Raw genomic sequence first — 12,299 nt, forward strand, 5'->3', positions numbered from 1 at the left:
CTTGCAGCATCTGACAATTCCACAAAGGAGACACGTGGCCCATCCTACCTAGCCTCTCCTGGCCAGCAGCCCTCAACGCTTGCACACAGGGGCCAGTCTAACAGAGAGAGGGAGAGAGAGAGAGAGAGAGAGAGAGAGAGAGAGAGAGAGAGAGAGAGAGAGACAGAGAGAGACAGAGAGACAGAGAGACAGAGAGACAGAGAGACAGAGAGACAGAGAGAGACAGAGAGAGACAGAGAGAGACAGAGAGAGAGAGAGAGACAGAGACAGAGACAGAGACAGAGAGACAGAGACAGAGAGACAGAGACAGAGACAGAGAGACAGAGACAGAGACAGAGAGACAGAGAGACAGAGAGACAGAGAGACAGAGACAGAGAGAGACAGAGAGAGAGACAGAGAGACAGAGAGACAGAGAGACAGAGAGAGAGAGACAGAGACAGAGAGAGACAGAGACAGAGAGAGAGACAGAGACAGAGAGAGAGACAGAGACAGAGAGAGAGACAGAGAGACAGAGAGACAGAGAGATAGAGAGACAGAGACAGAGAGAGACAGAGAGACAGAGACAGAGACAGAGAGACAGAGACAGAGACAGAGAGACAGAGAGACAGAGAGACAGAGAGACAGAGACAGAGAGAGACAGAGAGAGAGACAGAGAGACAGAGAGACAGAGAGACAGAGAGACAGAGAGAGAGAGACAGAGACAGAGAGAGACAGAGACAGAGAGAGAGACAGAGACAGAGAGAGAGACAGAGACAGAGAGAGAGACAGAGAGACAGAGAGACAGAGAGATAGAGAGACAGAGACAGAGAGAGACAGAGAGACAGAGACAGAGACAGAGACAGAGAGAGAGAGAGAGAGAGAGAGAGAGAGAGAGAGAGAGAGAGAAAGAGTGCTCACCCCTAACACATTCCACCAAGGACTGGAAAATTAAGAAAGTGAGAAAATTCTTTATACCGTAAGTAAAAATTGATTTCTCTGTGCCTTGTAGATATCCATCCATCCATCATAACTTTCCTTCTTCCTTCCTTCTCTCCTTCCTTCTCTCCTTCCTTCCTTCCTCCCTCTCTCCCTCCCTCTCTCCCTCCCTCTCTCCCTCCCTCCTCTCCCCTCCCTTCTTTTCTAAGCTAGATGCTCAGCACCTGCTAGATATTCAGGAGAGACATACAAACAGAACCACCTCAGTATGCTTTGCTTTGCTTTCTTTTCTTTTGTGCAGGTACACGGGCTGGGCTCATTTGATTTTTTCCTCCCTCTTTCAATGCTAGCACTCTATCACTTGAGCCACATCTCCACTTCCAGCTTGTTTGCTGGTTGACTGGAGATAAGAGTCCCAGAGATTTATCTCCTCTGGCTTTGAATCTCAGTCCTCCGATGTAGCTAGGTTGACAGGCTTGAGCCACTGGCACCTTAGCAGTTTGCATGAGAAGCTTGACTAATACAATTAACGCCCTCTGTCCAGACATGAATGATGATCTTCCCTATTGGAAGGTGTGAGAGATGGGAGACTGACCAATCAAAGGAAGGAAGGTGATGGTTCAGTTGTTAGAAAAGAGCCAGGGCCCTGTGTAGAATGCCTTGCTGTGGGATCCTGGAGAAACACCCACCGCCACCCCAGGCTCTCAGCTAGCAGACATCTGTTCTGTTTGGAGCATTTATTTGATGTTTTCTCACACAATACCCATTCCCCTACATACCTCAGAGCTCCATAAAAATATCTTCCCTGTTCTCGTTTTGTTCCCAATGCTGGCACACCGTAAGTGCCCAAGAAACACCTTGCTGCCTAAATGAACAGGTAGGCCCGGGAGTGTTGGGTGGCGTGGCGGCATTCTGACGTTGTCACAAGGGTCTAACTCTGCCGGGGTCAAGGCAATTGAATGGAAGGAGAGTGAAGGCTGAGGAAAGGCCTTGGAGGGGGACCCACAGCTGAGCTTTGGGAGGTCACTCTGGAGCTTGCCGATGGAGTGAGAGAGGGGACAGCCGTGGCAGAAACGTGAGTAGGGAGGCGGAGAAGCTCTGTGTCCTAAGAGCTGCGGATGAGCTCATCAGCCGTGAGCCCGCTTGGGAAAGCCAAAGCTGGCAAGACCAGAAAGCAGGCGTCTTCGTACCGGTCAGCACAGGTAGATTTCACAGAGACCTGGAAGGCCCTGCCAATGACCTTGAACTCCAGCAACCTTGAACTTGAACTTTAAGGCTGCAGGGATCAAGGATCATTTTTGAAGGGTGTGGGGTGGGGTCTACATGACTGCAGAGCGTTCTTATTCCTCTTCCTCCCCGTCCCCCTCCCTCCTTGTCCTGTCAGGAGAAATGGAGGAGGAAGAAGAGGAGGAGGAGGAGGAGGAGGAGGAGGAGGAGGAGGAGGAGGAGGAGGAGGAGGAGGAGGAGGAGGAGGTGGAGGAGGAGGAGGAAGAGGAGGAGGAGGAGGAGGAGGAGGAGGAGGAGGAGGAGGAGGTGGAGGTGGAGGAGGAGGAGGAGGAGGTGGAGGTGGAAAATGAGGAGGTGGAAGAGGAGGAGGAGGAGAAGGTGGAGGAGGAGGAGGTGGAGGAGGAGGAGGAGGAGGTGGAGGAGGAGGAGGAGGAGGAGGAGGTGGAGGAGGAGGAGGTGGAGGAGGAAGAGGAGGAGGAGGAGGAGGAGGAGGAGGAGGTGGAGGAGGAGGAGGTGGAGGAGGAAGAGGAGGAGGAGGAGGAGGAGGAGGTGGAGGAGGAGGAGGTGGAGGAGGAAGAGGAGGAGGAGGAGGAGGAGGTGGAGGAGGAGGAGGTGGAGGAGGAAGAGGAGGAGGAGGAGGAGGAGGAGGAGGAGGAGGAGGAAGAGGAGGAGGAGGAGGAGGAGGAAGGACCTGAGAGAGTCTGAGGAGGGGAGGCTGGGCTGGCTTTTCTTAAACCATCCCTCGTTTCAGCCGTGGTATTTTATTTCTTTGGCGTGCTAGAGTGGAAGTTCACCTTTAATCCTTCTCCGACAAGTTAAGTCAGTTCCCTTGTCATTTAAACCCAGCAGGCCAGGCATGAGCCAGGCAGACACCGCTGGAAATCACACTCTGGGCTTAATATAGCTCTGGACTCGGCCGGCTCACAGACCCAGTGGCGGTGTGGGCCAGGATGCCCACCCCGTGAGCCTCATCTCCACACCGCCCTGGTCCAGCAGTGTTCACCTCTTCCCAGCCCAGCATCCTCTGGGGCGCGGGCAGTGGAGGGGGGCGGGGGCACAGAGGGGAGGCGGCTGCACGGTTGGAGAGAGGTCGCATGTGCTCCAGCCTTCCAGCCTCCACCTCAGTTTTACCTGAAGATGCTGACATTCAGAGAGGGAAAGCAGCTCACCCAAGGGCACCCAGAGGGACACTGTACCAAGTCTCCCCACTCCTTGCGCCGGCATCCTCCAGGCCCCGTGGGAGCTAAGCCTTGCTCTGTCAATCTTCTTGTCTTTCACTGCCATCCAATGGTGAAGCCCACCTGCGGTCCAAGGGGGGCATCCTGTTATTAGGGAGGCCGCCCCCAAGGACTGGTTCTTGGGTCATGACCTCCCTGCTGGCTTGGATTCCTTCTCCACCCCACAAAGGGCAGGGAAAAGATCTGACGGCCAGTATGGAGAACTTGATCTTAATCCTCAAGAGCAGGCAGATTTCCCCAGTCAAAACATCCTCCTCCCTGTGCCAGAGAGGGCCGGGACGTGCTGCCAGCATCTCTCTCCTTCCTTCCCTTCTTATTCCTCTCCCTGCCCAAGGACATCCACGCACAAAACCAGGCCAGTGGTGCCCATGGACTGGCCTGATCCCAGACTGCCTTGTGGCCCCCCAAAGCTGACCACAGTGCCTCTCCCCCCTCCTCTCTCCCCCTCCCTCCCCAACACTGACTGCGGTGCCTTCCCCTCCCTTTTTCTGGCTCCCTTTGCTGCCTGGGACGCCCACATCCACCTGGAGCAGGGACCTGGGGGGTAGGGAGGGGGGATGGGAGGGCAGGGGGGAGGGCCGGTGGGGGGAGGGCCAGGATAGGGCAGCGAACCACCGGTGCACATGCTACTGTGGGCCTCAGACTGCTTAGGGGGCTGTGATTGTAGCCTCTGAGGACAAGCAGCCCCCACTTCCTGGGATGATGAGCACCCCAGAAGCCCATCCATATGCATTCTGGGGATCCAAAGAGGGGGTCCAGGTAAGGACCAGAGTCTGCCCACAGTACAAAAGCAGATAAATATAACAACTTGGAGAGAGAGACACACACACACACAAAGACAAGGAAGAGAGTATCCGTGATATGTCTCTAATAGAAGAATGCAGAAAACACAGAGGAAACACAGCAGGGTGTCTCTTGGTTCTGTCTTGAAGTGTGGGTCAGGAGGCTCCTCAGAGGAGAGAGTGAGTCAGATCTGGCCAGGCCAGAAGGAGGGGAGGCAGTAGTGTTCTGGGAATCTGCTTCCCAAGGTGGAAGTGGGAGGGGTTGGTCTGCCAGTGTCTTGTTTGTTCTGTACAAACCCCTGTGAGGCACTGGGGTGGGGGGGGAAGGGGGGTACTGTCAAGCCCACTGCCAGATAAGGAAATAGATCTTAGTGACTTCATGAGAGGGGCCAGGCTGGAAGCCACCTCCCAGAGGGAAAGGGATCCACCTGACTTCTGCACTTGCAGCCCTTGCATCCTGCCAACTGGGGACCTGGTAAATAACAGATCATCGGTCTCTGGATGTGGGAGGGCCAGCATCAAGGGCCGATATCTGTTGAGGGCCTCCTTGCTGCAGTGTAAGATGGTGAAGGCGTGGTGTGTTCCCCTAAGAGGGAGCGGGGCCAGCCTCGTCCTGTTATCACAACCCAGTCCTGGGACGACCACAGGAATCCATCGAGGCCCAGCCTCCAGGATCTGGTCACCTCTTCTCAATGCTGTTACATTAGGGGTTCTGTTTCCAATGCATAAACCTTAGAGGATACATTCAATTCCCTCCACCGCCCCCACCCCCCACAGGAGCAAACTCCTGAGTGTAATCTCCTTGCTTGAGCTCTTCGCAGAATTCCAGACTCCTCGTTTCAACCTTTCTAGCATGGCGGACAGAACGCCCAGCACCTGTCCCCTGACCTACTTCTCCTCTTTTGCAAGCTCCCTGTCTCCAAGCAGGGTACTACTGTCCACTCCACCCAGCTACCCGAGCCCCAGAAGTGGAACCATCTAAACCCCCCTTGCCACCATCCCTACACCCCAGCGAGCACTACAGACGCGACGTGTGGGTCAGATCCATAGTGTGTCTCCTCTCCCATCCTTGTCCTTACCCCAGTCACAGTGGCTTCTGGCCGGACAACCCTGAGGTCATCCATCTCCCTGCCCCCACACACCCCTCTCCACCCGCAGCGATTTCCAATCAAGCAAGGCACTTCATGCTGCTTCTAGCTGAAAAATCATCACGGTGCCCTGTCACTCCCCTGCCAGCTCCCTGGGGCTCAGGACCCAGCCTTGCACAGTCCCTGCCACCTCTCCCCACCCTCCTCTACTCACTTTGTCCTCAAACCTTCTTAGTGTTCTCTGCCCATCCAGCCTAGGTCCTTGCTCCACCAGGAAAGTCCTGCCTCTTCCCCTTGGCACAGAAGATTCCTGGCTGACTTTGAGATGTCAGCTCACCCAAGGGTCTTCTGTCCCCTTGGACTGTTTTTAAATACATGCTCGATGTGAGCCATTGCCTGGGATCCTTCTTATTAGTTTATGTCTTAAACCTCCTCTCTCCCTGAGCTCAGGAACTTGTCTTCATTCTTGCCTTATTTCTTGATTATACCCACACCCCCTACTCCAGAGGGCAAACCTCTCTAATCAGAGGTTTCCAAATTGCAGAGAGAGAGATCATTAGCTGGGCCAATGATATCCAGGTCAATCACTGGGGGGCCTGGTTTAAGAAGCAAATGCCCTGGGGCCCTGGTCCTGCGATTCTTAGGCACCAAGTGGAATGAGTCTTGGGCCTCTGTTTGCACTCCTCCTCCCTCCCAGCCTTCCCTTCTGGCCCCTGTGGCTGGTGGGATGGGGCTGGGGGAGGGGTACATCTCACCTGAGAGGATCTGGTGCTTAGGGAGGCAGGCTTGTCTTCCTCTCTGTCTTTCTCCTGCAGATCTTGGAGTGGGAAGACTAAATCAGGTGCAGAGGAGGTAGAAGTGGCTCCCAGGCTGGGCTCTCAGCCAGAGCCCACAAAGTTGGCGCCATCTGCTTTACTGAGATTTGGGCACGGGTCTCCCTTGGCCACCCAGGCTTACCTCCTGCTCTTATACCGTTAGATCAAGAGAGGGCAGGGGGAGGGGGCGCTGTTAGGTGGATAGGGATAGATGTGGTAGACATAACACACGGCTGAGAACATGCAGCCCACCATGGCCTTTCTTGTTCCCACAGTGCCTTAGGCTCTTGCTCCAATGCTTCTTCTTCCCATAATGCCTCAGGCACCCACTCAACCAAAGAGAAGAGCTGAGATAGCACACAGACAAGATATCAACCAATCAGGACAAAGCCCAGTATTGTAATAACTGTCCTCCCAGAACTTCCCTGGACTCCTCTCCACTGTCTCTGTCCTGATGGACAGCCCCACTGCTTTCTTTCACGGCTTTCCTTTCCTTTTTCAAATACACTCACTCTGTTTACCTTAATCACTCTTCCACCTTTTCATTCTTTCATGGGTTAAGGAAAGGAATCCATTCTCCTAATGTTTTGTGGGTGACTATCATTTCTTGTTTGACTTCAAGCAACAACACATCCTCAAGGACTAAAGGCAAGAGAAAGCCAATGCCAGGAACATTTGGGACAAGCTTCCCCCTCCACCCCCCCCCCAGGGAGAATCAAGACCCATTGGCTTAATTAATGATGTGGTGATATTTCCAAGAACCAGAGACCAGTGAGTGGAGTAGCGTAACCCGAGGGCGGGAGGGGACTGCTGCTGGCTATTCCTTGTTGCTGTGATCTCTTGGGAACCCAGGCCTTCCAGATGCAATCCAAAGAATCTGGCCTTGGAGGCCCTCCCCAAACACCTCCCCTCTGTATTCTGTAATTATCTTTCTTGGATTCTCTGAGTTATAAGAAAGAAATCAAGATGGGACAATGGCTGCCATCTATCCAGTTGGTGCTGGAAGGAGGCAAACACTGGTCCTGCCAGATGGCAGAGGCTCACTCATCGAGGTGTCCCTAAATACAGATCTTCGTGTCCAGTGGCAGAAGGTCACCACCAAGGTCAAACGACACTGAGGCCTCTCCTACCTGGTTCCCAGCCTCCAATCTCATGCCTTTCTCTAAAGGCTACCATATTGGCTCCCATCCTCCCTTCAGAGCCCCGGGGGAAGGAAGCATGCCGGGGTAGGTAGCACATCCACCCAGGTGAGGTTGTGAGATAAGATGACTGGAGAAGCAGGGGCGTTTGTGTCTGCTGGAGACTGCCCTCCCGATCCCCTCCCCTCCTCTTTCTGTGCCTCTCTTTTCTGTGGCCTTGTAACCCAGGCTTGGAACAGCACTTGGGAACAAATAGCGCAGAGAGGAGACCAAAACAAAGACAAGACGATAAAAATGGCTGTGAAAGGTTAAATTCCCAGGATGCTCCTGGCTGCTTAATGGATTTCTATGATATAAACAGACCTTTGGCTCTGCCTTCTGGGCAGGTGGCTCACTGCTCCCCACACACACCTCCTCCCCCCATCTAAATGGCTTTACGCAGGGTTTCCCAATGAGAAATGTTCCCTTTCCCCCACACTCTACAGAGAGGCCCTCAAGTCTTCAAAGCCCCACATATACACAAACACCCATGATGGAGAGCGCGTGCATATGTGTGTGCGTGCGTGAGCACACACACACACACACACACAAACACACACTCACCTGAGACAGACACTATGTCCACGCAGCATGGCCCGTGAAAATGTACACACGCCTTCGTATTTTTCTAGCTCTCTCCCGATTTAACCAGCGTTTACTGAGGTAGCTGTGCAGTAAGGTGTGGAGAATACACTGGAGAAAAGACTGAGCTGTTGTCCTTGAGGTGTTCACGGTGTATCGGCAGGCATTTTGGTGTAATGAGGTAAACACTTGAACAGGGTCCACCAAAAGGGATTGTAAGAGGGTTATTTCTAGAACTTTCTGAAGAAGTCCTGGAAGACGGTATGACCTGAGATACAGTCTCTTTGGATGATCTCAGTTTCATCATTGGAAAAATAGGATTAACTTATTTTTAGAACTTACCTCACAGTGCCAACAACGAAATGAAATGTAGTTTAGGATGTACACAGATCCCTTGATTGAGCGTTTGGCTTTTTTGGGGGGAGTTGTATCATGTTAGCGACTTGGATAAGTATCTGGATAGTACTGAACAGGCCCCAGTTACAGGCATTAACTAGGTAGGCGGTATTAAGCGAAGATGATTACATATCCATCATTCGCCCTTTCAGAAGCAAGACCAGACTTGAAACACTGGGGTAGGTTGGTTGTTAGATGGCAGCCTCCTACTGGCCAAGTCTGGAATTGTACCACAACTCTGTACGGGGATTAGATGCATGAACTCCAGAGATGGGAGCCCAAGGAATCCCAGGCAGGGAGATGAGCCCAGAGAGCAATAGGAAGGAGTATGAAGACACACAGCTATACTTCCCCTAGACCTCAGGAATGCTCTGGACAATCCCCGTACCTTTTCAAAGATGTCTTTCGAGGGAGCTATCTACTTTCTTCTTCCCACCCTCCCCGGCCACATACCCACCCAACCTAATTACGGCAGGTTACAAAATTAACTAGATCCACCTCCCTGAAATCCATCTCAGGGTCTATTTGCTAGGAAAGATGGTTCAACCATCAGGGTGGCTCCTCTGTCACGCCATCACACGGGAAAACAGAAAAAAAAATCCGAGTGTGTCAAGCAGACTGTGCTCTCCGAAGTTGCTATCCAATATGGCAGCTTCATGTGGCCAGTGAGCTTATGAAATGTGGCTGACGCATGAATGAGAAAATGAATCCTAACTGAACTGGAATTGGAACAGCCGTGTGTGACTGAGGGGCTGCCACACTGAGCTACACAGACCCAGGGGCTCTGGTCACATGTCCTTGTTTTCTTGAGTCTGTCCCATAGTTCTGGCATCTTCTCTGAGCTGGCTGAGCTCCTTCATCTGAGCAGACCATGGGGCAGGGTGCCCAAACTCGTGTCCTGGTTCACTGCTGGTCTCTTTCCTCTCTCTCTCTCTCTCTCCAGGGCTGCCCAGATAAGGTGTTCTCCACGCTCAGCCAGAGGCCCCCTTAGCCCCACAAGGGTGTGGTCCCTTTGGCTTCTGACAATTCTATCGGCTCCCCTAATTTTCCCTCAAGGATCCAGCCCGTCCTCTGTACCTAGGGTAAGCTCAGGATGGGTCTCTTGCTCAGATAACGTCTTCTGGGCCAGAGGGAGGCTGTGGGCCTTACACCAGGCTGAGCGGGCAGTGGTATCCGCCACAATGGCCCGTTTTTTCCCTCCTGAAGGGACTGGAGGCACAGTCCTGGCTGGGCCTGTGTCATCTATTCATATCCTTCCAAGCCGTCTCTGTAAGCTCATTCAGGGAGTGGGGGAAGGAAGCAGAGAGGGAAGAAACTCTGGCCAGAAAACCAACAGAACTGGGCAGCCTGCTGTTTGGGTGGGGGCAGGCTGGCCGGGGGTGGGGGGGCCTGCCAAGAGGGCTTGTCTGCTAGAGAAAGAGGCTGGAGCACCCCTTGCTGTTCCCCCAGCTCCCCGGAGAACTCTGCTGAGCCTGGCTCCGGGAGCCCCCACTTTGGTAAGGCCTTATCTCTCTCCCTTCAGCTGGCTCCTGGGGAGAAGATACCAAATGATCAGCACCAGGGAGGGAAGCCAGGGAGGCAGCAGGGAGAAAGAACAGGAGTAGCACAGAGCCACTGCCCCGGGATTCCTTCTGCTCCCCCTTTTCCATCATCCGGGTCCTGAGGACAGTCAGCAGTCCACTGAGCCACCACCCTGTCCAGCTACAGAATTAAAAGGGCTCAGGCATTTGGCTCTAGCTGCCAATTTGCATGTGATTTGCATACATCTGCGTGTCCCCCTCCAGGGGCCCTTAGTCAAAGGATGTGAAATGAAATAAAATAAATTAATTAGCGCACGCTACCGTGGCCTGACAACGCAGGGCCTGACACCCATAAGAGATGTAACTGGATCTTTAAGCCCATCAGTGCCCGGGGCCAGGCTGGAGGAGGGAGAAGAGAGGAAAGTCTCCATCCTGCCTAGGGCTTCAGCTTCTGTGTAACCACAACCTGGATCCCTGCAGGGGCCCAGCCGGGCCTGGCACTGCCCCTGTGCGGCAGCTGCCTGTGCGAGGAGTTCTAACCACCCTGAGTGTGACAGGATCGTTCGATCGCTAGGGCAGCGCAAGGCGGTAGGATCCCGCTGTGTTCCCATCTCCCAGCTCTGGTCCCCTGTTCCCCCTGTTCCCTCCTCCTCCCTCTGATCCTATCCAGGGACTGTAGCAGGAGAGGGAGGGATGTGGCCTCAGCCTCAGCCTCAGCAGTGAGCTGGAGTTAATTTATCTCTGTCTTTCTGCCAGGTGCTAATGAGATGCTTCCAGTCCCCATCAGCCAAGCAGCTCCAGTCCCAGCGACTCCGCCGCGGAGTGATTGCGGTTCATGCTGCCATACCGCAGACCCTGGCTGTCGCTGGACTTGTGGATCTGTCCAGCGGTGCCCTTCCCTAAGACCAGGACCCTGCAAGGCGCCAGGTGTCAGGTGGGACTCGGGCGGAGGGCCGCGAAGCTGATTCCACGCAGGAGAGGCTATGCTGCCAAGATGGAGAGCACCGATGTGGATTAACAGGAGTGTAAGTCCAGGCCAGCCCAATAGCCCTAATCAGTAAGCGGCGAATCAAAGAGCAGAGATACATAAGAAAAACAGCAGGAAAGTCTGGTTCCAAGCAAGACTGGACAAGAACAGAGGAGGAGGAGGAGGAAGAAAAAGAGGAGGGGGGAGCTGTTCTGGACCAAGGCCATGAGCAGCCTCCTCTGACATTAGAGTTTCTAGGCATGGTATGTGGGTACCAAGAAACCCCAAGAAGCAGAAATGCAGCTCTCAATTCCAGATCACCAAACTGTATCCATCCACTACCACCACCACCCTGCGCCTTCCCCTCCCCTCCCAAAACAGCCCATCCTGACTCTTGTCAGCTGGTTTTATACGCAGGCAGGGCAGACACATAGAATAGAACCAGTGTATTTGGACCTGGGAGTTGTAACCACAGCCTATGAACCAAATCAGCCTACACCCATTTCTGTACAATCCATAAGCTAAGAACAGGCTTAACTTTTTTTTTTTTAGTAGTGGAAATACAAAAGAATAAGAATATGGAGAAGAATGTTTTGTAACCCATGAAAATTAGGCAGAATTCAAATTTTGGTGTCCATGCGTAACGTGTTAGAGGAACAAGCGTGCCCTTTCATTTACACGCTGTCTGGGGTTGTTTGCATACAACAACAGCCGCATTGAGAAGTTGACAAAGACGCCTCGGTCGGCAGAGAGGAAACATTTACGATCTGGGCCTTCACCAAGAAATGTGGCTCAGCCAGCCCCGCTTTAGAGCACTCTCTGTGGTACCGGGCTCCGAGCACGCTGGGGCGTGGCCTTGGGGAGATCAGCAGCACCAGCTACACCTCTGGAGACAAGGCTGGTCTGTCTTACCCTCATCCACACAGATGCCAGCACCAGTTGCCTCTTATCAGAGCCCGAAGGCTTATAGCCACTCTTATTGCTGGCATCCACCCCCCCCCCCAGACAGGTGTATACCTGCTTCCCTACACAGACCCAAACGACAATGCCAGGCACCGGTCTGGGCCTAGAGGTAGCGAGATTAGGTAGCCGATAGCTCCAAAGGCAATTTTAAGGAAACCAGGGAGCCATCCATCCTGTTTCTTTATCCTGTGCCAAAAACATCGCTCAAAGCCTCCTACCACGAGGCCCACGGTGCCCAAAGAAACCTCCACAAACACAGCTCATCAGCAGCTCGAAGATGTTAGAATGAACTAGGGCCTGAGGGTATAGGGGAGGGTTGGGCAAGGTGGGCTTGCTTGAGGGTGGGGACCTGGCAGATGGCACTGGATGACTCAGGGCTGCCAGGGAAGTGTCCAGGGGCTCCGGGGCCTCTGCCCATCAGCCCTGACATGAAGGGACAGCCACACGGAGCGCCCACTTACCCGGTACCACACGATCTCACGCATGCGACCATCCGTCTTGAAGTTACACTTTAAGGTCACAGCATCTCCCGCCACCACAGGGGGTAGAGGCTCAATGTTGACAGTCAGGTATCCTGTGGGAGACAGGAGAAAGAGAGAGAGAGAGAGAGAGAGGAGGAGGTGAGGGC

The 12,299-nt window shown here is 53.6% G+C and overlaps 1 protein-coding gene across 2 annotated transcripts in view; it reads right to left on the reverse strand.

The window, feature by feature from the left end:
• Positions 1 to 12,299, reverse strand: part of Igsf21 (immunoglobin superfamily member 21) — a 183,619-nt gene that overhangs the window by 101,370 nt on the left and 69,950 nt on the right. For both annotated transcript variants that reach the window (XM_070037015.1, XM_070037014.1), the window contains exon 2: positions 12,133 to 12,245. In XM_070037015.1, the coding sequence (XP_069893116.1) occupies positions 12,133 to 12,156 (24 nt within the window). In that variant the 5' untranslated portion in view covers positions 12,157 to 12,245. The remainder of the gene's footprint in view (positions 1 to 12,132; positions 12,246 to 12,299) is intronic.

The sequence above is a fragment of the Dipodomys merriami genome, unplaced genomic scaffold (genome assembly GCF_024711535.1).
Source record: "Dipodomys merriami isolate MVZ:Mamm:240054 unplaced genomic scaffold, mDipMer1.0.p SCAF_28, whole genome shotgun sequence".
NCBI lineage: Eukaryota > Metazoa > Chordata > Mammalia > Rodentia > Heteromyidae > Dipodomys > Dipodomys merriami.